We start from the raw sequence: 27,978 nt of genomic DNA, 5'->3' as shown, positions 1-27,978 counted from the left end.
TGATCCACTTTGCAAACAGCACTGTTTACGCAAACTCAGTCCACCAAGGAAGATTATGGGATGCGGTTGAGAGCTCACGAAACGCTAGTGAAGGAGTCTTGAATGTTGGTATCACTTGAAAAATAATGTAAGGGCATTTATGTCTACTTGAAGGCCTGCACTTCCCCTCTTTGAGACAGAGACTCGATTCTCCGAGGCACATTTTAACGCAGCATAATAGTCCTAAATGGGAGGAGGTTGGGGATGCGTTTGTGTTCAGTGAGGCGGTGCCTGCCCTGCCAGCTCCAGACTGCGGCGGGCAGAGCTGTTCGTTACAGAAATGGCGGAGGGGGAGTTGGACGTCGATTCACTGATTTCCAGGCTTTTAGAGGGTGAGTTTGTTAACTTGAAACGTTTACATTATCCCGACGGTTGCAGCTTTAGCGCTCCAAGCTTGTTTTTGTGTCGTTTTGACGCGAGTTGACAAGATAAAGGCCCGCTTTACTTGCTATCTTATCCCGGTGGAGAAGCGAACAGGACCAGTCCCGTCTGTCGTTGTTGCGAATCACAGGCACACTTCTAGTCAAGTTACCACGAATTTCTATCAAACGACGCTACAGACTTAGGTTTTATATACATTTAGTTTTCAACGTTGAAGTGTGGGTTAACGATTGAAAGGTAACAAGTTCCTGTTGGAGGACTGTTTGTTGTACCCCGAAAGGTCGAGTATGGGTTAGAACGTCAGACCAACCTGAAAACTAACAAGGGTTATTTACATTTAAGCCTGACTTGAATAATGTCGCAGTACTCTTATTACATCATTATTGGTGTCATCACGTTGGCATGCAGCATTTAAAACGGTAGCTCCGAAGCTTTTACTTGAGACAAACCTATCCTAAGAACGACTCGGCTTTTATTTACACAAGCTCTTCATAGCAAAATACACCATGGTGGGCGGTAGCCCTTTGGTGGATTTCAGCCCTACAAGTTGACATTTCTTTAAAAACAAATTGCAGCTTGATCAGATGAGTATGCCGAACATTTCCGTTCAATTGTTTGGTCCCTGAATACATCTGACAGTTTAGTTGTAGTCTGTTTACATATCGTTGGCACACAACTAGAAAGAATGTTAAGTTCTCAAATGGGATTTGGTGCATACCAGTCCCGTAAATTGGCATGTCTTTCAAAAGTTAAGCCCGATGAGTGACGTGTGCGCCATTGTCTGCTCACTTAAGACACCTAAATGTTAGATGTTGTGTGGTTCGCACATAAAAATTACAACTTTTCAAATGGGATTTGGTGACGGGACTTCTGAGCTAAAGAAAGAGGGCACGTCACAGGGCTGTGGTGTTTATTTGGGAATATTGCTGAATGGTAGTGTTTACACAAACCACAAGCCCAGATGATATTCAGCTTTAATTATACCTGCATTGTTTTTTTTTCCTGTTAGCATTTCAAAAGCAAATCTGTGAACCTTACTCTGATGTATTTTCTTCTACCGTAGCCTGTATTTTGTAAGATTTGTATGAGCCATGTGTGATCCTTAAGTTGACATTATTTCTGTTGGACACAACAGTGCATAGAAGCAGGGTGTTATCCTACACATTTTAATGTTAATGCATATGTTAGCAGATAACAAAAAAAACTTTACCAAAATTTTTACAAATGATCATCATACATCTATAATAAAGACAAGCTTTCCCAGCTGTGGGTGATGATTATTCATTAAAATTGCTTATTATGTAGCTATTTGACATATTTGAGTAAAGTTTGGGTTGTTCTGTTTTATAATGGCTTAAGTTCTGAGTCTGTTGATATTAACCCTATGTGTTGGGGAAGCAGTGGATGACTTTATTAGCAGTACTAAATAAGGTCTCCTGACATGGGTGAGCTCATCTGTCTGTCTGTTGGCTTTCATTCTCTTGAGAACGGGGAGATCATGTCCCTCAGTGTCTTCAGTAAATATGTGGACAGCTGAGGCATTGGCAAACAAGCAATCCTGATCGATCATCTGTCCCACACACAGTTTGTGCTGAAAATCACACAGCAATACAAACACACACAGTTTGGCAGTACAGTATGCTAATGACTGAGCACACTGTGTTTAATATGTCAGTGAAACCTAATCATCTGGATTGATTGAAGTGGTTACATAATAGTGCTTATTTGCTCACAGTTTGTGTCAGCTGCACACTAGCAGCAATGATGGCCTGTATTGTCACTCTGAGGCTAGTTAGCTGGCTACATATTTAGTTGCTTTTATATGCAGCGACAAGGAGGAAATTGGAGGGATCTAGCCCTAAAGGCTTCCAGATGTGAGCTGTGAGTATATCCAACCATCCCTCTCCTTTCAGCCACTTTCTCTTTCCATCTACAGCCAGCTTATGTCTGACTGGCTCATTATTGGTGTGAAGATACCAACAAAGAGGCTGGCTCAATACTAATGGTTTCCTCTGAAAGTGGAAACCTTCGTAACAAAACCAGTTGTAAGTGTAAACGCATGTTTTGCATGATTTTGGCCGATCGTCCACATAGATCTTGTAAACGCAGTGCCTGTAAACACACTTTTTTGAAACCTGGTCTTAGGGTGGACAGATCCGTTTGAACGCAAATATGAAACGATGCCAACTAAGACGGGGGGGGGGACAGTTGAACATAGATTCCCTAACCCAGACCTGTTTGGACTGGGTTTTGACACTTTTTTTTTTTTTTTTTTTTTTTTTTTTAAAAATATGTATAAATGATTCCCAGGTTTGTACTGGTCTGGTCACGTTTCAAGTTCTTTCAGTGGATATATATAGTGTAAAAATAATTACTGAGCGATTTTCAGTGATAACTGATTTTTTTTGATGGACCTAATGTCCATGTTGGGGCAGTACTACTTTGGGCTTGAGTCTGGTTCAGATGATGAAGACAGAACACCTGTCAGGTTGGTTACTAGTCTTTTGGACTCAGTTGGTTTCATACAAAAAAATGTGGCCCAAGCCAGACTCTAATTGAAAAGCAATCTCCCCCTCTTAGTAGATCAAGTTGGCTCATTTGCCACTGAACTGACATTACTTTTGGGGTAGACAAAGTGACAACTGATATAGATAGTAATCTGTGATATTATGTAACTATTTGCAATTTACTCAAGTACTATAGTTATCTACAATGCTGATGATTGGTTCTATAGTTGGCCAGGCTAATATTTGGACTAACCCTAATTAACATATTCAAAAAGCTTGTTTTATCCAACACTACAGTCCAAGCCCCAAAGTTATTCACTTATAGAAGATTAAGAAAACCTATAAATATTCACATTTATTGGGGGCAGACATTCAGTTACAACTTCCAGTACTTGACAAATTTCTGTCCTTGGAACCACAGCCACATCTTGGTCTGTACCTAAAAATGTATTGAGATATGCTCTACTTGGCAGACTAGAGAATCCTCAGAAAGTGTGTGTGAACCAACAACTTCAAAAAGACTCAGGATGACGACAACATGAGAATTATACAATATCTAAATTCGTACTCGTATTCGTGCTGTTAAAATATAACAATAGAATCATATGCTCTCACAAACAGTGAATGTCATATTTATCTTCTGCAAACAAAAGATAAAATCAAGAGGGCTGGGTGATGTTTTACATTTTAATACTGATATTGGTCTCACACTAGAAGACATATCATATAGAGACGAATATATGCTCACCTACATACACAAACACTCAGACTGACCCCTGTGTATCAGTTAATCTTCGAAAGGGGTGCATTTTATTTTAAGACCTGACCTTTCAGCAACACAAAGACCTCTTACAGGCTTTTCCTTACAGATGGAACCTTGCTATCACTCATCTTAACCAGATTACGTCTACCACTTGCTGTCATATAGACTTAATGTGTCAGTCAGTACGTAGGTGGCGCTGTACCCATTTCGGCTCATAACAGTAACACCTCCGGCGGACCTCTTTACATCATCAGCTGCCTTGGCATTCAAGAAAGATGGCGTACGAAGAGCGAAACGAAGCTACATCTTTGTACACTTTGTATATGGTGTACATGATAATTACTCAAAATAGATGCACAATGGTGCTCTTTCTTGCGGTGATTTCGGAGGAAAGATGCCGCCGCTGCCGTCAGTCTACTTCCAGCTCATCCGCTGGAACGTATACATGCAGAAGTAATGCGACTATTAATCGAATAATCTGGGTGCTTTAATTCGACTATGAGAAATCCGATCTGGTCTGATTTTAGTCAGACTAAGGTGTATACATGCATCTTAAAGATCCGATCATAGTCGGGCTAACCCAGTAATTCGGTTTTCTTAAGTGTCATGTAAACGCACTGAGTGGTTTTCTTCTCAGATTCAGGGACCTTTTCCCTACCATAGGACAGGCAGGCTTTCCTCAACCACTTCAGTAGGACATTGAACTCTCCCTTTTTCTGTGCCCCTTTTTGCAGTCAGGATCCCACATACTCATGCACACAGACGCTCATATGGAGAGCTCGCTGATCTACTACTAAATGTCAACAGGCACAGCTGTCCCTGGTAGAAATTAACCTACCCTTTTGGTCTCTCTCTCTCTCTCTCTCTCTCTCTCTCTCTCTCTCTCTCTCTCTCTCTCTCTCTCTCTCTCTCTCTCTCTCTCTCTCTCTCTCTTTCTCTCTCTCTCACAGGGGTGAAGTATTAAAAGGGCAGTACAGTATAGTAGACTTTCACCTCAGTTTATTTTTTCAACCCCCCTTTAATATTGAACAGTGATAACAGTGTTTCCCCTGGAATTTTTTTTTAGCAGCGGTGCTCTGAGTTGGTAACCCCATTAACCTTTAAATGGTAAGTTTTTTGAAAAAAGATTTGACAGATTGAGATTTACAAAATGAGTCTCATTAGCCGCTTTTAGATAGAAAAAGTGGCGCATGTGCAGCAAGGTAAAGGCTGCAATGTGCCGCCTTGTCTATTTAAAAGGGAGGTGTAATATTCCTTCTTTTCCAAAAAGCCGCCACTGAGGTAGGAGTAAACACGTGACATGACGTGAAGCGTAAATTGTGAAGCAGGTCGAATTTTCTTCAAAAGAAGAGCTTTACATTGCACCCCATTGGAGTTCAGAATGGGGTTCTTAGCAGGGGGCTTTTAATTTGAAAGTAGTGACCATTAGTAGCTTGCTGCTACAACAACAAGCGGACAGCGAAGACAGCTACAGAGACAGAGGAGACACTAGCATCTCCCGGATTTCAGCAGCCGTCCAGTTGCTCATCTTGATGTCCACGGATAAAGTGATTGACTGACTGCTATGATCAGCTGTTTCCTGGTTTTAAAACTCCCCGGCTGTGAATCGCACAACAGTGCATGTCATCGACACCTCCGCCCATCTCATGCAATTGCTGGCACATCGATGGCTCGGATTTACATTGCAATGGAGGTGGAAAAATTGTACCCTCTGAGACGTTAAATTGGTGGACCAAAACAGACCCCCATTTAGACAGAAGGTGGTAAGCCCTCTGTCTAAATCCGCGGACCTTGCTGGCTTGCTGCCCAGTATAAAAACGGCTATTCTTACAAATGACATAACAATCAACAGATTCAAGGCATCTGCTGAGACCAGATCATTGTATGTGCCATGAACTGAGCAGAATCAAAGTCAATAATTTGTGTTAATTTTCAGCTTAAAATACAATAAAAATAGATATGTCTCGTTCGTACAGTTAACTAATACAATCTGCTGCTGGTTTGGAGACACTGGGTCACATTACATGGAAGGTATTGAAAAAACTGCAATTAATTTGTATTAATATATTTATGCTACGTAATTTAATAACGGTCCCTAAATCAGTTTCCAGCGATTCAGCGCGGTGTGAAGCTCTGGGAGGTGAGCTAACCGTCCTGCTGCTAAGACTGGGCGAACCTCAGTAATGTCGGGACTGGGACCTGAGTGAGTATCCACCGAAAATCCAACCTAAAACTAACTTAACCCCCGTGGTTTACCTAGATCCTAGGAGTGTGTACAGCAGGTCTGAGGGGGGCTTCAGATGGCTCTATCAAGTTTACCTAGCTAGCTGCTAGCAACTTTTAATGCAAGCTAGTAACTGGGGTTCAATGAATGTTGCTCACAACATGGGGTGAACAGTAAAATCAGAGACAGTTAATAAAGGATCTAAAGGATATTTATTTGGTATGTATTTTATTATAGCCTAAGTTAGGCTGCCTAGCTATACAAATGTTGTTGTCTGCATCACGTCTGGCTTCGATGAGTTGCCTGTTGCAGCCTTTGAATAGGATTTCAGTCATTCAGCTTAAATGGTGACTTGTAGAAATTATACAAATAGCAGTAAAGACAATAGTAGTGTAGTGCTTTTAATGTTCGCAACTTAAATTTGCCACTCGCCCGTGATATTTGACCTACAAAAATCATGTCCTTTTTTTTTGTTTGTTTTTGTTTTGTGGTGGCAAAAAAATCCAGCAATGGCGTAGACTGCATATAGGGGAAACACTGCTGATAATATGCAGCAGCATTTTAATCCCAAATCATAACCAACTACAAAACATCACATTCCTGAAATTCCAGCCAATATGTTTATGTTGTGACGGCTTAAGAAAACTTTTGACCAAATAGACAGAATTGTGTCCTAGAAAAGACAACTTGGTTATGGGAAACCCCCATCCTATTGCTGCTTTCTACAAGGCTAAGAATCCAAAATAGGGCTGCGATTAACCCCCGTCAATTGATCTGTTGATTATTTTCTCGAATAATTGAGAATATTGGTCTATGAAATAGTGAAAAACATTGTTTGATATTTCCCAAAGCCCAGGTCCTCAAATGTTTTCTTTTCACCGCAACCGAGATTCATTTTAACATTTAAGAAGCTGATATTGGAGAATTTTTACTTTTTTCTTTATAAAAGATACTTAAATACTTAAACCGATTAACTAGTTATCAAAATAGTAGGCTGTTAAATTGCTGACATCTAATTGTCTATCCATCCATCCATCCATCCATCCATCCATCCATTTTCTTCTGCTTATCCGGGGCCGGGTTGCGGGAGCAGCTATCTGTGCAGGGACTAATCTACTAACCAATTAATCATTGCATCTCTAATCTAAAGACATGATGGTGATGACATGATGACTAAATTCTTTTGTCTTCATGTTAACGGACTCACAGTGACATTTCGAACTTGCTGATGTTTAGCAGTTGTGATGTTTACCATAGTCACCATTTTAGTTTTGCACGTTTTGTTATTTAGTAATTAGCACAAATACTCAAAGATAAGGCTCATGGGAATGCCATTAGTTTGGTCATTAAGCAGCAAATACCCTAGATGTAAAGTCAGGGGATCACCAAAGTCATAATAATTTTTGTTGAGGGAGTTTTATACTGACACATTTTTCCCATAGCCGCCTATTGTCTGATTACCAAATGTATATCAGTTTTCAGTCAACTATTATTTTTACTTTGTGAATCTTTTTCTGTTGCATAATTATTTTTAGGATTTGATATAACAATGTGGCGACAGATCTATTCCTGCACAAGTTTTGATAATAACCCAAGACTGCTTTTGTAACCAAATGATTAAATGTGCGGGTAAACAAGAACACCTGTAACTCTTAAAGCATTAAAAAACTAGCAATTCTTGTCCCCCGATTCTCTATACACGATCAGTTTGTTTGCTTTTTTACCAAAGACCAGTATGTGGAAAACTGATGTGTTGTCTGCACAAAATGTAAAGGAGAACACAAATTTCCAAAATCTGTATTTATTTATAGTGTGTGAACATCAAAACACACACACACACACACACACACACACACACACACACACACACACACACACACACACACACACACAGTGCACGTGTCCTTCAACAGTTGTTTGGTGGAAGGGTTGACAGGCATTGTCTAGCTTCATTTGTCACTCTTACTACATTGACTTGTTATTTGACAATTTGTGACCAATCTTCTGCGTCATCATTATAAAGTAAAGGATTAAGGATGTTGAAATTATTCAGTAAGAGCTTGTATATTAAATCTCCCACATTAACACATCAACTACAAGCCCGCTGCATTTGTTCAGTCCTGAAACCAGTTCACATCAGGCCCTGAAGCTTGTCCCAGTAAACTGTAGCATAGTTTGCCAAATTGGTCATCCCAATACAGTGGTATTCAAACATACAATTGATGGTAAGGGGTTTTATAAGCAGGGTGTGAGATCCTGTCATTGGGAAGGAAAAAAAATCAGTACATCACAGCCACAATACAAAATATTGTTTGACACTGCTGAGATCAGTCAGTCATGTTTTAGCACTACTCTAAGTATCATGTCTCAGATTTTACAGCAGGGTCATCCACAGTTTGTCACAGCATGTTTGAGCTGACATCGCACTTTTCCAGCATTCATAGACATGCTTCAATTGTCAGCAGCATGCCTCAGCAAGACTGCACATCTTCTTCCCTGCATGTTTATGCACACTTTCATGTACCAGCGGTGTGTTTCCTGTTTGTTAGTTGAGTTCTCCATAACAGACCCCTCCTTCTCCTTCTCATTAGTTTGTACTATTGCTGCTCTGTATCCAGCAAAACGACTGTTATAGACCCCAGCTTTCCCAACATGCCCGTGTTAAGCCCACACTGGTCCAGGCTTTAGCAACAACAGGCCCTCTGTCTGGCCTGCCAGCACAGGTGGCCTGTAGGTTTTATGTGGCACAATTAACACCATGGCCCCATACATCAGCCAACGAGAGGGAGGAGGCATGATGGAAAGTTGCATTTCAGAGCGATTTTGTTATTTTGGTTTATGGGCAAAGACAGCCAGTGTTTAACCAGAATTGGTCCATAAAATCTCATAAAAGGTATTTCTGTCAAGGAGCTCTGCAGGTTGTGAAATGGAATTGTCACTGCTTGAAATGCAAAGTTTTTGGACAATCTAGACCCACTTTCTACACTGCAGTGTGGTAGTTTACTCAGCATAATGTAAGGAATCATTAACACATCAAAAAGACATGGGTGCAGTCAAATATAAAGGCTATTGCTGTATATGATGTGAACATTGCAGCAGGCCTCAAGTCCTGTTATAGGCACATTTGTATGATGCAAAGTAGTCACCATGTTTGATTAATAGTGTTTCCAAAGAAACAATTTCACCCAGCTTTAGTTTAGCAGATTGTTGACAGTTTTTATCCATTCCACCACTTTTTTTTCCCAGTGTCACTCTAAGGGGCCATGCACATGGAAATGCTTTTGTGTGTAAACACACGTTTTGCATCGTTTTGGCCGATCATACATATGGATCCTGTAAACGCTGTGCCTGTGAACGCACTTTTTTTGAAACCTGGTCTCAGTGAAAAATTCAGTTGCATTCTCGTGTGGACAGTTAATCTGCATACTTTGCGTATCAATGATGCCATCGCCCCACCCCTTGACCTCTAGCCTTTGACCTCTCAACCCCACACCATCTCATAGCAACAACAACAACAACAATGACAGACTACATGCTTGCGTTCATGCTTCAGAGGATATTGAGCCTATGAGGGTTACTAGGGCAAAGTATTATGCTCTTCTCCTCCTATGCTGAGCCATTTTCGTCGTCTTCTTGTTGTGTTTGGTTTCTCCCTCTGTCTGCCTGCAAGCTTTATGCGCATGCTCTGTCTCCATTGAGTTTACAGTGGATCCGTTTGGGCGCAAATATTCTTGAACTGATATCAAGGAAGATGGGGGGGGGGGGGATCATTTTGGTATGTGTGGACATGGCTTGGACAGAGGTTTTAAATGACATTATTAGAGGCTCTTCCACTGACTAGCTTGGTGTAGCTATGGAAAAAAATAGTGACAGTTGCCCTGTCCTGGAAGATTTCAATGTACTTGACAAACAGGAGGAATTCTGGTCAGTTAGTATCTCTGTTTATTGAGCTTAAAATCAATTTATCAGAGACTGGTGGTGTCATGAATCGTCCACCCAAAGCATCTCTTTTAGCGAATTGGAAATGAGACTCAAGAAGTCGTTATCTCTGCTCAGCACACATTGTGTAATTGGTTCAGGTTGGGGCAAATGTAAGTGCAAACGGACCTGCTATATATATTGTGAAACTATCCTCTAACATGGGGGAATTCTGTGTTTTCTCAACATTCTTTTTTTATAGGTATTAAATCACCTAAATTCAACAAGTTAAATGTAACTTTGCTAAAAAGCAGCTACCACAGCCAGGGATGGCAATTGCAGACTAGTGATAGTCATTATTCTGTCATTTATCATTGATAAATGCTAAAGTATCACAGGTGAAGAAAGGTTATGAAGCCAACAAAATAATGTTTAATTTTTTGAGCTTTATACAGCAGTCAAGTTTTGTTAACTTAAGCCAATGCTAGCCATCATAAGATACTGGTCATACCAGAACATATAAGGCTGTAGAAGTAAAACCCCTGAGCGTGTTCAACTAAGCAAAGGTGCATTTTATTGCTTATGAATCCCTCTTTTCATTTCACAGATGTCCTGAACAAAACTTCAGCTTTTGAACCAAAGGATGGTGCTTGCCAAGATATTTCCAAGCCCACAAACTCTAATGAATGTGCATAGTCCATCAGGTCAATTCTTTCTCCCTACTTGCTTCAGCACTCCCTGTACTCTACACACTACACACTACACTGCATTCTACCCTGTGTCAAGTATTCTACCTTGTGTCATTGTTTTTATACTCAGTATTTGTTAATAACACAAACTCACTGGAAAATTAGCCCCTAAGACCTTGGTTTGTCAGGATTTCTCAACATTGTCTGGCCTGTGATGTCACCTGAAGCCTTTTCTGCCCTCTGACGTGAAGTATGTCCTCTGTAGAACTAAAAGTGTTAAACTACAGTCACTTTATACTGGATTGATTAATAATATACAGCAGTATATAATGCAGGTTTAGGCCTTTTGTTGGGGTCTTTCAGAATGCATGCTGTCACCCTTATTGTTGTCATCAGACATGGAGGACTGCTGCTGTGTTGCGTCGTGTTGAGGCTGCTGGCGTGGCACTCTGTTATGGAAAGAACAATGGTGGAGCCTGTGCGGCGGGGAGTGTTCACCCCCTGGCACCAAATGTGGTGCAGAGCTCACCCAGGCCTTTCAGCTGCCCAGCTAGGCTTCCAATAAACCCTCCCTCCCCTCCCCTTCTATTCACTCCCTCACCTTCTTTGCCCCCCCCCACTCAAGCTTCACTTTCTCCCTACATTTCTCTCGTTTTCCTCTCCTCTACATCTCACCTACTTTCTGTGCCTGTACCCATGCCTCCTGTTTACTTCTCCTCCAGTCTCTCCTCTCAATTTCATCCTTTCTTTTGCCCCACAAAGACAGCCATTCACCCCTGGCACTTGGAGGCGAACAAAACATCGTCCGAAAATGCAAAGCCTGCACAGAAATGCCATTGCAGTTGGGATTTCTGCCTTAAGATTCTCCTGCTCTCTGCACTCTGAGTTACTTTGTGTTTCTCGTTCACTGAAGGGTCACTGTTTTCCGTCGTCACTGTGTGGGAGAGGGTTAGATGGGGGAGTGGAGGGGAGCTGCTGGCCTTGTGCCTTGTACGAAAGATTAGAGAATGGAGTCGGAGTGCTAGAAAAGGTCTGACAAGGCATCTTTATTGGCCCTCCGGAGGTGCAGCAGTGACTAAAACATGCACAGTCATACCTGCTTAAGATTCATGGCTCTGCTTGACCCATTAGAAGTTATTTTGTGTGTCTTTGCTTGGCAATTAGAGCAAAAGAAAAATCATGATATGGAGAGAGTTCATGTTCATGTTCAAGATCAGGAACAGTACTCCAAATAAATGTTTCTCTGCGTGTGCTGGATGTGTAAATGGACAACTGTTTGCCAACATATTCAGCAGAAAAAATTTCAGGTGCTAGGTATTATGTCGGTGGTGTGTTTACAGCTTGTTGTGCCTCTTCTGAGAGGACATAATTCAATAAATTCAAGCACTTTTTGGTTCTGTCTGAAATGTTTTATAAACTGGCTTTGTTTGTTATCTTGGTGATATGGCTCAAAAAATAACATCCTAATCAAATGTAATACAGTCACCATCTACAATCTTAAATGCAGTGTAGTTTCTCAGTTTTGAAAATGCCATGTAGACTATAGTCAGATTTGAAATTACCTAAATGGTCTTATCTATTTGCACCATTAAAACACAACATTAAAGGTTTTTCTTTGCACAGTCTCCTCGGCCTGGATATGTCATTGTGTGTTTTTTACCTCACTCAAGGAGGAGTCAGATGAAGTTACTCATCCAGTCATCATAGCTGTCTAGCAGGCTATATCACTCTATAAGTATGCTAACGTAGCATGGATCATTAGACATATGAAGTTTGGAGACAGACACAAGAGAACATTGAACACCGCAGTCTCTTCAATTTGCCTGAAAAGTAGGATATTTGACACTTAGATCAATATCTAAAATATTCAGATTGCCAACCCCTAATTTGATGGATGAAATCATGGAGATTCATTCTAGGCTAGAACCTGGTACATTGTACCATATACCATTTTTATATCGGTACCAAAACCTATTGGTCTAGTATAAGCTGTTTTAAGCTTCCGAGGACACAGCTCAGTGAAGGACAAAAAGTGCAGAGAAGAAGTCACGTTAAAACTGGCACAGGGATGGATGCTGTTTTGTTTGCTTGGTGAGATAGTTGGAGGTTGCCATCAAAACAACAGTGGGAAACAGCAGTGTCTACAGTGGTGTGCTATTGAGTAATTCCTGCCTTACAACATTGTCTTTTGGGAATTTGGTAGGCATTGACCAGCTCTAATATGTGCCGAATTTCTTTTTTCTTTTAAGTTTTTTTTTTTTGGCCTTTCTAGCTTTATAGACAGTATAGCTTGAAGAGAGTGACAGGAAACAGGGTAGGAGAGGGGGAGTGACATGTCGCAAAGGAACCCGGGCTGGGAATCAAACCTGGGTCCGGTGCAGAGAAAATTAAATAATAGAGTGGCAATAACTGTGGGACCAGACTTGGTTAACAACACATCACCAAAACTTTTTCTGACATTTTGTAGCAACTACAACACAGAACAGACTGAAAAGTGTGCTAACACCTCAACAGTTGAATAATTGACTTATAGGGGTTAGCCCTATTTTTAAGCTCCTGATATTGCACTGACATTGCAGTGTCTTCTTGTTGATGTGAATGGGTTTACACAGCTCTTTGCCAGTGCAGCTGACAGCCATTACAATATTGTGGACCTTCACTCGCTGACTGAGGGAGCCCTGGCCTGTGCCTGGCTAGTCTTGTTCTCTTTCTATCCCATAAAACGACAGAGCCTTCAAGCACTCCCTCTTTGTCCTGACTGACTAGGCTATATCCTCTGTTCTCCATACAGTGGCGCCCATATATGGTAATGCCTTCAAGAGGCAATCTGTCTGTAGTTCACTTATCTTTCACTCTCTCTCTTTGGGTTTGTTCAAGTGAACTCTGCTCTTTTAAATGAATGGAAAAACAGTTGACTTTCTTGGCCCTTCGCAAGTAGTTTGCAACCAGTGAAGCAGAGGGAATGATGACTGAAAACCGAACTCTTTCTGTTAGACATCTAGCCTCCTGTGCTTTAAGATTTCCCATTTGTGTTAAAAACCTCTACATTTCGTTATACATGTCTAGGAATATACATAGTATGTAGATGGAAAGTTTCCGAAGCTCTTTTACACTGATTAGGGTTAAACTACCCACAAATAATTAAAAAGTCTCTCGTGTTGTCTTCCAGCTTGATTAACATTTATTAACCACACAGTTTGATTGTGTTCAGAGTATGAGGTTGTATGTTGTAATACCTCTGGTGTGGCTCAACATGTAGCACAATGGTAGGTTGGGCAGTACCCAAATATTTAGTGAATGAACGTGCCAAATGTAGGCAGGCAGCTGCACAGTAATTCAGGGAGCTCTGGCTCATTTGTACCTAAGAAGATCAACCACTGTAACAAAGGTTAGTGAGCAATCTTGGGTGGTAATACTGTCATACTGAAAAGGCTTAGTAGAGGAAGACTGTTGACATAAAAATGAGTATTATGTAACAAAAAATAAAGAAGGACAAGAATAGCAAAATCATGGTACAGCAACAGTTTTTTCCTGATGTATTTATTAGTTTATTAGCATTTTTAGATTATTACATTAATTTGATTAAAGGTTCTAAACGTATAGTTCATGTGCACCTGACAGTAGAAAAAAGGCTAAGATACAGTGAGTAAAGATGAATGATGTAATACTCCAAATCTCTAACCATCTACCTGCATTTCTATTACCCAGAAAGCAAAGAACAGTTCTGACTCTTCAAATGTTTATTTTTCCAGTAAAATGCATTGAAAAACTTGAAACGTAATTTGTGTTTTGACATAATCTGTCAAATTATAATCCTTTCAATTGTTTTAAAAACATCCCTTAAAAATGTCACTTCCCTTCACCCCTCTCTTCTTCATCGTGTCTGTTGGTGGCAGACAACAAGTAAACTAACTTTCAAGCACATATCGCCACCTACTGTGTTGGGGGAATTATCAGCTATAATTCGGAATAATACATAGTAATTACAATTTCTCGTTGTTATAATTTCCCCACCTCTAAAGGTGTGTTCAGACCAAAGGATTTAATTTGTCTCATGTTACTCCTGTGGGTCTGATCGTGGAACTACTTGTATTTATTCATGCAAATCGTGCAAGTGTTTATATGTTTAGTCTCTCAGTGAACTCAGTACTCACTTGGGACTGTGGTTCTCTCTCTACTTTTCCTTCTTCCTGACAGTGGAGGCCATCTCCATGGATCACTGCTGCTGTCAGATTGATAAGCAGGAGCGAATGTAAAAAAAACTTTTTAATCCTAGAAGTTAAAAAGTAATTTGTCGTCCAGAGCCTTTGGGATGAGAACTCAGTGCAGACTCTGATTCGACGATGTGGTGTTGATGCAGGATTGTGCCTGCAGGTCTCTTTTCGCTCTAAAGAAAAACTTCTGGTTCTGGAATAGAAGAGGTACAGTCATTTCATAGAAAGTCTGCAACTATGTATAGATGCGGTTGTTTCAATGATTAAAAAATAAAAATAAGAAGAAGAAGCCTGTGATTATATCTTGCACAATGTGACGATTTCCCGCTTCTCCCTGTTTTTTATATGCTTTTAAACTGATCTCTGTGTTCAACTTAAAACCAGACCTTTTTTTATAAGACCTTGAACATTAATTTCATTTTCAGAACACTCAGAAATTAAACCATACTACAGATGCTCTCACTAGCGTGTATCCCAGGCTGTAGTAAAGGCCTGGTCAGTCAGAGCTGTTGAGGTCTGAAGGGTCTGTGAGCTGTCTGGAATGCAAAAATCACTGGGAGGGGGTGGCACAACTGTCCTGTCTTGACGTCAGCACAGTTCACTGGCAAGGTAGAGGATGACCCAGGAGTTCAGCCTCAACCAAATATGCAACTAAACAATAAATAGATGAAGAGGTGAAGGAGAAGAAAAAAGGGAGCCTGGGAAAGAGAGTTTAGGAGAACAGTTGTTTGTGATGCTGTGATCTTTGGATCGAGCTAGAGAAAGTGCTCAAAATTCAGTCTTAAGAGGTCAGAGTGTGACGAAACCCAAACTTAAAAGCTTAGGCAGATGGACACATGCACCAGACCAAATTAGGAGTGATGAATCTGAACATCTTGCAGATGAGGCTGTCAAGAAGTGAAGCTCTGCAGCTGTTTTAGCCAGGGACCTGGTTCATTCTCCCCTGCTGCCACTGAAAAAGTAATAGATAAACATTGCACATCTGTTTGGTTTGTCTGCCATTGTCTTTGTGTCAGTCTTTTAGCTTGTGTTTACATGGATTTTGGTTGTTGGTATGCCTTGATGCGTGATTTAGAATAGTACTGGGCGGTATACCGGTTCACACCAAATACCAGTGTATATTTTCGTTATGATATGAATTTTTGATATACGCCATACCAGTGTATTTGATTACACAATGTTTGGAACACTATGCTGCGCCGTGCGACACTGTTTCAGACCGAACCTTTGTTGCGCTTCTAAACAGGCATGGTGCAATTGTGAGGGGTGGTTAGGGTAAACAGCAGTGCTCTGGTGTTACGTTAACGTGAAAATGGCTAGGATAGACGTTGCAGTTCATGACTACATCCGCGGATGTCAAGATGAGCAACTGGAAAGCCGCTGAGATCTGTAGCTGTCAGCTTGTTGTTGTAGCGGCAAGCTACTAATGGTCGCTACTTTCAAATTAAACGCCCCCCTAAGAACCCAAGTCTAAACTCCAATGGGGTGCAATGTAAAGCTCTTATTTTTGAAGACAAATTCGACCTGCTTCCTGTTAGCTGTCTGCTGCCTGAAGCTGCTAACGTGAGGCACTCCGCTGCACGCTTCCTTTAATAGCGGGGATTTAACATCGGCGTGTGTTTGACTGAGGAGGCGAGAACATGGGCCATAGGTCTATAATTAAGTACATCTATCAAGTGTCGCCACATTTCTTCTGATACGTCATATGATGTAGATCACTGTTCATGCCTAACTTTGTGCTTCATGTCACATCACGTTTATGCCTACCCCAGTGGCGGCTTTTTGTGAAAGAAGGAATATTAAACCTCCCTTTTAGATAGACAGGGCGGCAGAGTGCAGCCTTCACCTTGTAGCAAGTGTGCCGCCTTTTCTATCTTAAAGGGGCTAGTAATTCCTCTCTCAACCACTAGAAAATGCTGTGAACACCTGATTATGCATGACAAAAAAATAATAAATAAATACTGTCATATACCATGAAACTGTTAGAATTTTGAAAAATACTGTGATTTACATTTTTGGTCATACCACCCAGCACTAATTTAGAAGTATATCTGATCCATTTTTTTCATGAGAGTTGGAGCACAGTTTATTGAGCAAACAAAACAGGTTTTCCCCAAAGCCCAAACAGACATATTTAAATAACAGCTTAATGCTCAAAAAACAACAAATATTCACATTTGCCCCACAGCTGGCAAATCACTACCTGTTACTATCACTCCTGTTTTAAGTGATTTATCAGTACCATGTTAATTTCATGTTGAAAGACATCATTAATAGTAATATCAAATGTTACATTGTTCTGATTTACTACCTTATGTAAACCATCCAGAAGCAGGCTTGTTATCAGATGTCTTCCTAGTTCACTGTTCTTGGGTCAAAACTTGACTGTGTTTCAAAACCATATGAGTAATCTTTGAGGAAATTTTGTTGTTAGTGTGCACAATCCCGAACTGTATTTTCAAATAATTTATAGTGTGAACGTTTCTATCGAAGCTGGATCATGCCAGTCTTATTTACAGATACTGTTGGTGCACCACTAGTTAATTCTGTGTGTGGCTGCGTGCAGCCCTGCTGTGGGCTTTCCTTCACTGTTGTCAGATGCACTCCATGTTAGTATGCAGGGCGTGGGTTGACAGAGATGCCACTTTATCTGCAAATCAGCTCCTTTCCCCCCTGGGATACAGCAGCTCCGCTCTACAACACCTTGCAGGCTGGTAATTGGTCTTGCTGGGTTGCCATGGTAATCAGACGTGGGTCTGTCTGTCTCAGTCAGTCAGTCACTCAGTCACTCACTCACAAAGGGGAAGCTGCAGTGCAGTGGTGACACAGTAAAGGATGCTGGGATACTTCCCTTCAAACCGCTTGTGGTACGATCTGAAGTCAAGGTCACTGTGTGTGTGTGCGTGCGTGTGTGTGTGCCACGTGCACAGTAAAGAGACAGAGAAATGGAACTGTTTGTTTCCTACTCTGCTTTACTAATGTTTGATGAAAGGGGATCCTTCCAGGCAAGTGGAGTTGGTTGCTGTGTGTGTGTGTGTGTGTGTGTGTGTGTGTGTGTGTGTGTGTGTGTGTGTGTGTGTGTGTGTGTGTGTGTGTGCGTGTTTGTGTCCTATATCAGGCCTCCCTCCCTGTCAGCTGAGCCAGCACAGACCTGCAAACACGTCATCACAGAGCTGAAAGGGAGGGTGTGAAATCTCTCTCTCGACAGTTGACACACAGATACTCCTTGCTTGTGTATTGTGCTCACTGAAGGATCTGTTGTGCATTGAGACCAATAGGACAAGGTGTTCATTTGTCCAAACCACAGAGGGATTATAGTTTTCCAGCATAAAATCTCAAAAGTTCTGTTCAGGATATGTTTTTTATTTGTCCTACCTCTGCTCAGTCTAAATATAGCCCTGCTTTGACCCTTAAGGTGGGGTGTGTGTGATCGCAGTTTGTGTTTGGCTGTAGTTGAGGAGACAGACAAAGCGAGTGTTTATCTATGGGCAGAAATAGAAGGGTCATGTTGCACATGTACACACACTCAGGTGCACACACTGTTGTCCTTTTAAACTGGATGTAAAATGCCTTCAGAGCTGTGAGGGACAGACAAGAGTCACCTGCAGGAATCTGAGACACAAACCACGGATCTCTGACAGAGGAGGAAGACTTTTACACACTTCACTTCTCTTTTTTTTTTAAAAAAAACAAAACAAAACAAAAAAAAACTCTTCTGGCAGTAGAACTACAGGATTCCTCTGACCCCATCCATTGGGTTAACCTGTTAGATGGTGTTTGACACATGCAATGATTTCTATCATGTTGCTGCGGTGTCATCTGACAGCAATAGTCTGAGTCAGCTCTGGCCCACTTCTGTGGTTTACCGAGCAGGACGAAGAGAGGAGTTGTTTCTGCAGAGTACATGGGGAATATGTAGCACAGTGGCAAAACATGGAAATATTGCCTCAAATCACAAAGGCAGATTTATGTGGTTGAGCTAGTCAGAGCAGGTTTGCATATATCTGCTTTTCAGTTGGTAAGGTTTTTATTTAGTTAATTATTAGTTACTTTGCAGATTCAAATTATTCAGTCGTAGTATCTTACTTGCATTACTTACTTAGAAACCAGATAGTGTTACGAACGTGCCCACCAGGGACAAATATTGTTTTTTGAATTGAATTGAATTGACAAGACCACCGAGTGGTGACTTTAGATGTAAAGAGGATATTGCATCAGAGCTGTAATAGTGCAGTTTAAATGATTTTATACCATGGTCTGGGGGAATACTCCATTCTGATTGGCTGCAGGGTGTCCATTAACCCCTGATATATGGACACCTACTAAGTAGTTCTAGTCAAATTGACTGTTCACCACTGTAAATCAATGCGCTAGCTGGCATATCAAATCTGAATATTTTATTTCCAAAACTGAGTGCAGTCTGTCAGTCCTTCAGTATCCTCTGAACACCACAGAGTGGTGACTGTAACACACAAGCAGCAGAAAGTATACTTCCCCTCTAAACTTACTGATACGCAAATAAGTTCACATCCCGTTCGCTGTTCAGCTCTTTACTTAAGGCTGTGGCCACAGTAACGTTACATACGGCCGATCATTTGTTCGTGAAAATCTTGATATTGATTTGGGGACAATGACATGACTGGTTAGCTAGCTGGTCTTGTTAGCTGGCATGTTGTCAAATTATATTTAACTTTGACTTTAACTTTACTTTGAATCTTGCTCGCATAGCGTTAGCTTTCTGGCTCATCACTCAGCGGACTAGAAAATCTCCCGTTGCCAAGTTGTATCTATGGTCCGTCCTATTTACTAGAGGAGTGAACACCGCTTCCATTGCATAAGAACCTTACAGGAGGGAAATGATTGTTCCAGGTTTTAGTCAAACCTTCAGGCGTTACCAGGGAAACTTAATTATGGCTTGTGAAAAACGTTATATTTTGACTGTAAAAGGCATGGAAATACAAATTAATGGTCTTAATTTATTTTCTTTGGCAAGTGACCATGGTATATGCCCTTCGAGGTGTCCATAAAGAGGAGTTAATGGACGACGCAGAAGCCTACGAACCGCCTCCGCGAAGTCCGTTAACTCCTGTTTATGGACACCTCAAAGGGCATTATCCCTTACTTGCTCGCAACTGAAAGAACCCTTTGATATGGAAAATTGGAAAAATGCAGAATAGTGGTGCAGATAATCAGTTTATCTATAGTAGAGCCCGACCGATTTATCGGCAGGCCGATATTATCGGCCGATATTAGGCATTTTCCACACTATTGGTATCGGCATTTATAATGGCTGCTGAATGAATATTTGAAAAATAAAATAAAAACGGCACTCTACAACAGGTAGAGTCTACACCACCTGAATGACGTACAGGATGGCCAGTCTCTTCTTGTAGGGTCACGGGTCACCATGCATGCGCAATCGCGCTAGCTACTGCAAAAAACAAGTGAGGTAAGTGTGCTGGTTAGCGGCCTCCATTGGTGTCGACAAAAGACGGGATATAAAAAAGTGTACATTTGTCAAACTGTCATCGCTATTCCGAAGAAGGGAAATGTTGAGTGGCACTTTCTAATGTTAAAAAGTATGACACTGACTCTGTGATTAGCTGTTAGCCTCGCCGATCAGCTGTTAGCCTAGCAACGCTAACTTTCAAACCAACATACTCAGTACTCTGTGGGCTTTCCATCATTGCTCCGTTGGCCCTCCCTCCACCACAACCTCAGGGTTTTTCACCGCCTGGCCCCTTTATCGCTCTCCTCTGATGTTGTGGTCCCCCTCGGCTCGCGGCGATGTTCGATGGTCGCTGCTCCGCCATTGCTGGCGACGTCTTCTGGTGTTCAGCGCAGGAGCTTCTGGACCTCTGCTGTCACCTCACCCCAGGCTCCATCACTGGGATTGGATCTCTCGATCTCCTGCGTCGCCTCCACTGTATACGCGGAGCCTCCAGATGCAAGTTTGTTTATATGGACGGTTTATTCTGTCCGTGCGGACTGACAGGCGATACATTTATTCTTTGTTTTGTTTGTTTCACTTTAAGTGCTAAGATGATAAAAGAGGCCTTCGTTGAGGCAGCTGACTCCTTGTTTCAGTATTTAAAAAACAAACCAGAAATGTGATCATCAATCGAAGTTCTTCAGCTATCAGGAAGGACAGTTTCACAGTGTTGTGAAGTAATGGCCGAGGATTTGACACAGCATCTTCGGAGAGACGTTGCAGACTGCAAGTGTATCTCAGAAATTAGACGGGTCTACAGACGCCAACGATACAGCCCAGATGTATGACTGCAAAAGAAGAGCTATTAAAATTACTGTCCATGCAAGAACGCACGTGTGGGACAGTTCATTTTTCAGGCATTCAAAAATGTTGTCTAGAAAACCGCCAGCGTGTGTAATCTATGAGCAGTATTGATTGCTGTTTGCCACCTATGTACTGTATATTACTGCTGTCAATTTTTATGTGCATTACCAAGTTACGCATTGTGTTATATAAAGTATACTCAGTGTATGTATAAATAAATAGATGTTCAGTATTTTTTATGTAGGAAGATCATTTTGACCTGGTCATTTTGAAAGTAGCTCGCAAGCTAAAAAAGTGTGGGCACTACAATGTCCCTGTCCCTGCCCCCAGCAACATTTTATATTTTGATGTTCCTCTGTCTTGTTGTGACATTAAAACAAACTAGTTTTATTTTTAAACTGCATTATCATATTATTTCAGTGAGGACTCAAATAACTACAACTAACTTTTTGGCGAAAATCTGTTTATTTTGTTATGCATTACTGGATATATATATATATATATATATATATATATATATATATATATATATATATATATATATATATATATATATATATATATATATATATATATATATATATATATATAATATAATTTCATTTTTGAGGGACTTGAGGGATGATAACTCACCCTTTGTCTCCCATCACTTACCTGTATGATGTCTTTTGGTAGCAGGAGACAGTTTATTAAGCTGCTGGCTTTATCATCAGGCTTGCTAATAAAATGATTCCAGCATTTACAATACATGGGCAAAAGGCTCCTTGTCATGTGACCACTGACTGTTCCTCGCCGTTACACAACAGGAAGTCTCCAAAAACATGCACCGACATCAACAATACTCACACAGACTATTTCTATCCTCTTATCTGTTTACTAAACCCTGTGTCCCATATTTAGTTTGAATTTTAAAAAGATCTGAGAAAAAAAAAAAAAAAACTCCTGTGGTAGATGATGTGTGTCCCTGAGAAAAACACCGGGAGAAAGAACTCTTACTAGAATGTCTTATACCTGTATGGCAGGATACCTGTTAATGATGCTCAAAAAACATACACAGTTATACTTTAACCTTGCTCTCTCCTTCTCTCCCTCCACCAGTGCGAGGATGTCGGCCAGGGAAGATTGTCCAGATGACAGAGGCTGAGGTCCGCGGCCTCTGCATCAAGTCACGAGAGATCTTCCTTAGTCAGCCAATCCTTCTGGAGCTGGAGGCTCCACTCAAAATCTGTGGTTAGTAACCTCCTCTTTGGTCTTGTTCTTTTAAACCAAACTGTGGGCCCACGGGCCATTTCCCTAGCTGATTTAAGTTGGAGACCCATGGCTTAAACTGTAGTGTGTCTCTTCAATATCTCCTGCTGCTCCTTCCTCGACGCATCACTGCTTCCGCTCCCTCCTAGGTGATATCCATGGACAGTACACAGACCTGTTGAGGCTCTTTGAGTATGGCGGCTTCCCCCCCGAGGCCAACTATCTGTTTCTGGGTGACTATGTGGACAGAGGGAAGCAGTCTTTGGAGACCATCTGCCTGCTGCTGGCCTACAAGATCAAATACCCTGAGAACTTCTTCCTGCTCAGGGGCAACCACGAGTGTGCCTCCATCAACCGCATCTATGGCTTCTATGACGAGTGTGAGTGCTCTGCTCTCTGTAGTGATACCCAGATGGAGCGTTTCATTTTCAGTTGTATGACTCGGCACAAACTTACTTACTTACTTACTTACTTTGGGGACAGGAAATTATATATATATGATTTAAGTTTGTAAATTGTTAAGTCAATGAAACATGTTTAGTGTAACCTGGACCAAAGTGAAGGACTGCACACTTAATTCCAGATTTGTCTTCCATCCCACTATGTCACCCATGAGCTTGTATAAAGAAGACAGCGGTCTTTTGCCATGAGGCCTCCTTACTCACTGCCTTGTTGATTTTGCAGGTAAACGCAGATTTAACATAAAGCTGTGGAAGACGTTCACCGACTGCTTCAACTGCCTGCCCATCGCTGCCATAGTGGACGAGAAGATCTTCTGCTGTCATGGAGGTACTAATGCTGACACACTGGGGCCACCTGCTTTTTAAATGTGAATCTGTGTTTTGATATTTGCAGCAATTCTGTTTTTGAAGATTGCATTCTTGATGTTTGACTTTTTTTTTTTCCCTGGGACTTACTGTCAAAACTTGATGCTGTGCTTACCTCTCATTGCTTCCACAATAGGTGATATCAAGCATGAAAGTGACTGTCCATGAACCTGATAAGCATTCAGTAGTTTTTGGTTTACTAATCCAATGTGAAGTAAATGAGTCATAACAAGTTTAAAGCTTTCCTGATATGTGTTAATACCTGCACAGGCACCGATGGAGAGTTATGAGGAGATTTACAAACTGTGATGCCTATGGCTTTGTGTCACCTGCAGGTCTCTCTCCAGACCTGCAGTCTATGGAGCAGATTAGACGCATCATGAGACCTACAGATGTGCCCGACACAGGTGGGTCAACAGACATGGACACAGTCAAGCAGTTGATTGTCATGTTTGTCCTTGAGACCTCAATGTAGGAATATTATCTTTGTTGGTTTAGAGTTTTTGGCACATCTGCAGTTCAGTCGTGGACAGTAATGTAAGTGACTTAGTGCAGTTATGAGGTACCTGTGCATTTGAGCATTTCTATTTAATGCCATTATTCACTTATACTACATTACATCAACTTTTCAGTTTCAGATTTTATATACAAAAAATATGATCATCCTATAAAACATGATGCATGTTAGAAATCAACCAATTCAACAGTATGTTAAATAGTTCAAATGAGTTACACCGTAACGTGCTACATTCAAACATTGCTTACACATGAATTAGAATTATGACTCCTGCGTGTAATATTAAATCAGACTGTTTATTTTTTACTTGTTTTTAATGATTATTTGATAAATAGTAATCAGCAATGAGGATTTAGTAACTGAGTGTGCACAGATGAGTATGAGAAAGAGTAGAACAGTGTGGTAAGTTCAGAAAATGACGTCACTTTACTGTAATGCAACGAAACCCTGCCCGAACCTGCGGGTACGGTTGGGCCGGCCGACCCGTTGAGAACTCTACTTCTGATCCTTCCGTTGATCACCTATCAAAAAATTTCCCATGGTGCCCTGTTATATATTGATAGCAACCAAGTGTTTCAGTCAATGATACACTTTTGGCTTTAGCTTTAAAAAAGATCTTTCAATTTGAGTCTGTTTCAGTAAAATCTTTCCAACATACATCTGAATTGAAGCTGAGAACTTGACTCGAACTTCAGTGCACTATTCAGGCTGTAGACGAAGTATCTGTCCAGGCCTTCCTACTACAACAGCCTCCACACGACCACCCTCCTCTCTACGAGTATTCACTGACTGTGGAAGACTGCACAAAATATTCTAGGTGACGCAAATTAAATCTGCCTTTTGCCCCAGAAGTAGACGTATTTTCTCAAATGTCTAAACATGGGAAACGACTCCTACATCTGATGATATTTAGAGGGACCAGGAGATGGTGTAGAGGCAGAGACATGCCTTCACATAATGTGGGAGGACAGATGTTTATTTATGAGTCTGGGGTTATTAAAAGATACCATGCAACCTCAGCTACTGAACAGAACATTGTCTGGAGTTATGCTCTGGGGTTGTATACCCGGTAAGGACACAAGAAGTGAGTAATTGCTGGCTGTCAGCTGTCAGAATCTGTCACCTCATGTTCAGTCATCCTGGACTGTCCTGGAGATTAGATTGTCAGCTTGATAAACTTTGCTTAAGTTACACTTTTTTTGCTGGATTTAAACTCAGTCTTTATTATGAAATAATGTTGTGATGTAACTGTATTTCTTTGCCTCACTCAAGATGTTTGTAAGTCATAGTGAGTCGGTGAAAGTGAGTCTTTGCCCCCTCTTCATTCAACCTGGTTGTTCCTGTCCTTATAAGGCAGCCAGTGTTCAAACCAAGGCAGCTGCTGTCCCTCACATCCTCTTATGGTCTTTCAGATTGTCTGGAAGTGAAGAATGTGTGTGTATATACATAGGTCAGCTTCAGTGTTTTAATAGCTGACGTAATGTAAATGGGATATGAAGTGTTCAAGAAAGACAGGATTCCTTATTTCATGCTATGACACAACTTTGAGTGTCTGCTGGTAGGTTACACATGGATGAATCATGTCTTAGGCTCCACTTCATGCTATCCTGAGAGGAGATAAGATCGAGTAAATGTTGTGTGTCTGTGTTTCCCTCTAGGCCTCCTCTGTGACCTCCTGTGGTCAGACCCAGACAAGGACGTCCAGGGCTGGGGAGAAAATGACCGTGGCGTTTCCTTCACCTTTGGAGCCGATGTGGTCAGCAAGTTCCTCAACCGCCACGACCTGGACCTCATCTGCAGAGCCCACCAGGTAAACCTGAAGTGGATTTACTCATCAGGCTTCCTTAAAGCATCCATCACATGTTGACAAATTTGTGTAAAGACGTCTACTTGGGATGATGTTATCTGTAAGATCAGCGTATCCTCACTGTATGACGTTCCTGTGTGTCTGATGCCCCCAGGTGGTAGAAGATGGTTACGAATTCTTTGCCAAGCGGCAGCTGGTGACACTGTTCTCAGCTCCCAACTACTGTGGGGAGTTTGACAACGCTGGCGGCATGATGAGCGTTGATGAAACCCTGATGTGCTCCTTCCAGGTATGAAGTTACAGTTCTGTGAAAGTAATCATGCATTGAAACTCATCAGCCATGTGCTACATAGTCTTTGGTTACCTTTGGTAATTATAGTCAAGAGTTGCGTTCATGCTGTTCTAGAGCCTGTATTTATAAAGCACCTCAGAGGAATCCTCGGGACAGCATTGGGTCCTCTTCCACATCCTGGATGATATTAAGTAATATTATAAGGCTGCAGCATGAAATAAATAATAATAAATAAATAATATTACAGTGTGTAAACCCTTTAGCAGTTCCCCACCATGTACGTTTGCAGGTAATGTTTTTAAAGTATTTTTACATATTAATTAATCTATAAAAATTCATCATGAATTTTGATTTCAGAGCTGAAATCAGTTGCTTTCTTATTGTGGTTATATAACTGTGGTTTAAGGTGCTGTAGATTGCTGCCAGACTGCCCTGTTAAGTAAGCTGTGGATCTCCTCCAAGTCTGAGAGCAGACAGTCAACTGCAATAAAAAAATGTTTTTAAAAGGCCAGCAAATATCAATTGAAGATTTTCTTTTTTAGATAAAAACACGTTAAATGCTGGAAATACTACTTTTACTAGTGCTTTATTTTTTTTAATTTTTTTATATATATTTATATATATATATATATATATATATATATATATATATATATATATATATATATATATATATATATATATATATATATATATAATATTATATTATACACAGACACACTTTAAAATGAAGTCATTGCCCGTGTTTCAATCAATTCTACAGAGCCAGCACTTGCATATTACAAAAAATTTAACTAATTATATTATTGTCGTCTACTATTACCTGCAACTGTGCAGAGAGTACAGAAAGAAGAGACATGCGAAAACATCTGCAAAACATTCTAAAGCTGATTGAGAATTGAAATGTCAGTGTTTCTAATTAATGTTCACATCTGGGAAATGAAAACAATATAACATCTAAACTTCTGCTGCTCATCTTCTCACACACTCCCTCTACTGACTCCCCATCCCCCAGCGTATGCACGTAAAACTTTTACTCAAGTACTGAGTAAGTGGACGTTTGAAGGCGAAAAAATGAAAACAGCATTATGACTTAAGTATGGTGCTGACATAAAGATATCGACAGATTTGGGATTATTGAGGCATGAACAAGCTCTTTATTACACACACAAAGGTCGTTGCTGTGTAATTTTAAAGATAATTATGTCCTCCCTGTGTGTGTGTGTGTGTATGTCTAGATCCTGAAGCCATCTGAGAAGAAAGCCAAGTACCAGTATGGAGGGATGAACTCTGGTCGGCCCGTCACTCCTCCCCGCACAGCCCAACCTCCAAAGAAACGATGAAGAAGGAAGGAGGGAAGAGGAGACGCAGAGAACAAGCAGGAGAGAGATAATTGTCTCCTGTTGGCTTTTCACTACACAAAATAAGTCAAAGCAACACTTGGCAGAGGAGAAACAGAGGAACACAACTATTTTAAGAGACACACCCAAAAAGCTGTCTTTCATTTTCATTTTTTTCTGATCTTCCTCTGAACTGCTGTCACTCTTCTTCTTCCTCAATGCTTATTTTTTTTCTGCATCTGTGTAACATTTTTTAAAACTAGTGTTAAGAGAAAACAATACCAAGGTGTCATTCTGTCGCATATCAGAGTGTTTTGGTCTCTTTGTCCTTTTGCCTTTTATTTTCTTGACAACAGAATGACAACTAGTTTAGTTGACCACATCTCCCTACTCCCCTGCCTATACAGGCACAACAGGTATTAATGACAACTGCTGGGTTTTCAATAAATACAGGAAATAAATCCATCTGAATTCTCTGTCATTCTTTGCGAAACACAGAACTCCTTTATTTGTCCTGCAAATGGGGAAATTTGTTAAAGAGGAAAAACTCAAAGGTAAGCGAGAGCTGCTCTAACAGGCTGCCACTCACGCAGCAACATCTTAGAAATGTGACAGCTGCATTAAACAGTAGTGAAAGTGAAGAAGTTGAAGTCAGTGTCACTTCTGCTAAGAGGATCCCTCAGTTTAAAAAAACAGCCTGGCTTGTTTACTCCTGCGCTGCCAAGTGTGAGTCGTAGTCTGGTTTAACTCATCCAGGCTTACGTGTTTGCCATCGACTTGACTTGATGCTTCTTTTTCTTTCTATTGACAGATTTTAGTGATCAATAAACCAGACATATCAGTACACCAAACCTACTTAAACATAAACTCACATGCTTACGCACACACACGCATCCAGGAGAAGGGATTCAAATAAC

At 40.9% G+C, this 27,978-nt stretch overlaps 1 protein-coding gene across 3 annotated transcripts; it reads left to right on the top strand.

Moving 5' to 3' along the window:
• Positions 1 to 219: 219 nt before the first annotated feature.
• On the top strand, positions 220 to 27,526 carry LOC119027263 (serine/threonine-protein phosphatase PP1-beta catalytic subunit). 3 transcript variants are annotated; one of them, XM_037112280.1, is made up of 8 exons: positions 220 to 371; positions 22,129 to 22,260; positions 22,428 to 22,658; positions 22,963 to 23,067; positions 23,441 to 23,512; positions 25,281 to 25,432; positions 25,584 to 25,718; positions 26,960 to 27,526. In XM_037112280.1, exons 1-8 carry the CDS (start codon positions 320 to 322, stop codon positions 27,062 to 27,064), a joined length of 984 nt encoding a protein of 327 aa, XP_036968175.1. In that variant the 5' UTR covers positions 220 to 319; the 3' UTR covers positions 27,065 to 27,526. The 3 variants fall into 3 exon arrangements, with proteins under 3 accessions (XP_036968175.1, XP_036968176.1, XP_036968177.1); XM_037112281.1 differs by lacking the exon at positions 220 to 371 and adding an exon at positions 5,875 to 5,893; XM_037112282.1 differs by lacking the exon at positions 220 to 371 and adding an exon at positions 20,166 to 20,184.
• The last annotated feature ends 452 nt before the right edge of the window (positions 27,527 to 27,978 follow it).

Source organism: Acanthopagrus latus, chromosome 10 (genome assembly GCF_904848185.1).
Source record: "Acanthopagrus latus isolate v.2019 chromosome 10, fAcaLat1.1, whole genome shotgun sequence".
Classification (NCBI taxonomy): domain Eukaryota; kingdom Metazoa; phylum Chordata; class Actinopteri; order Spariformes; family Sparidae; genus Acanthopagrus; species Acanthopagrus latus.
This window is presented reverse-complemented; position numbering and strand designations above follow the sequence as displayed.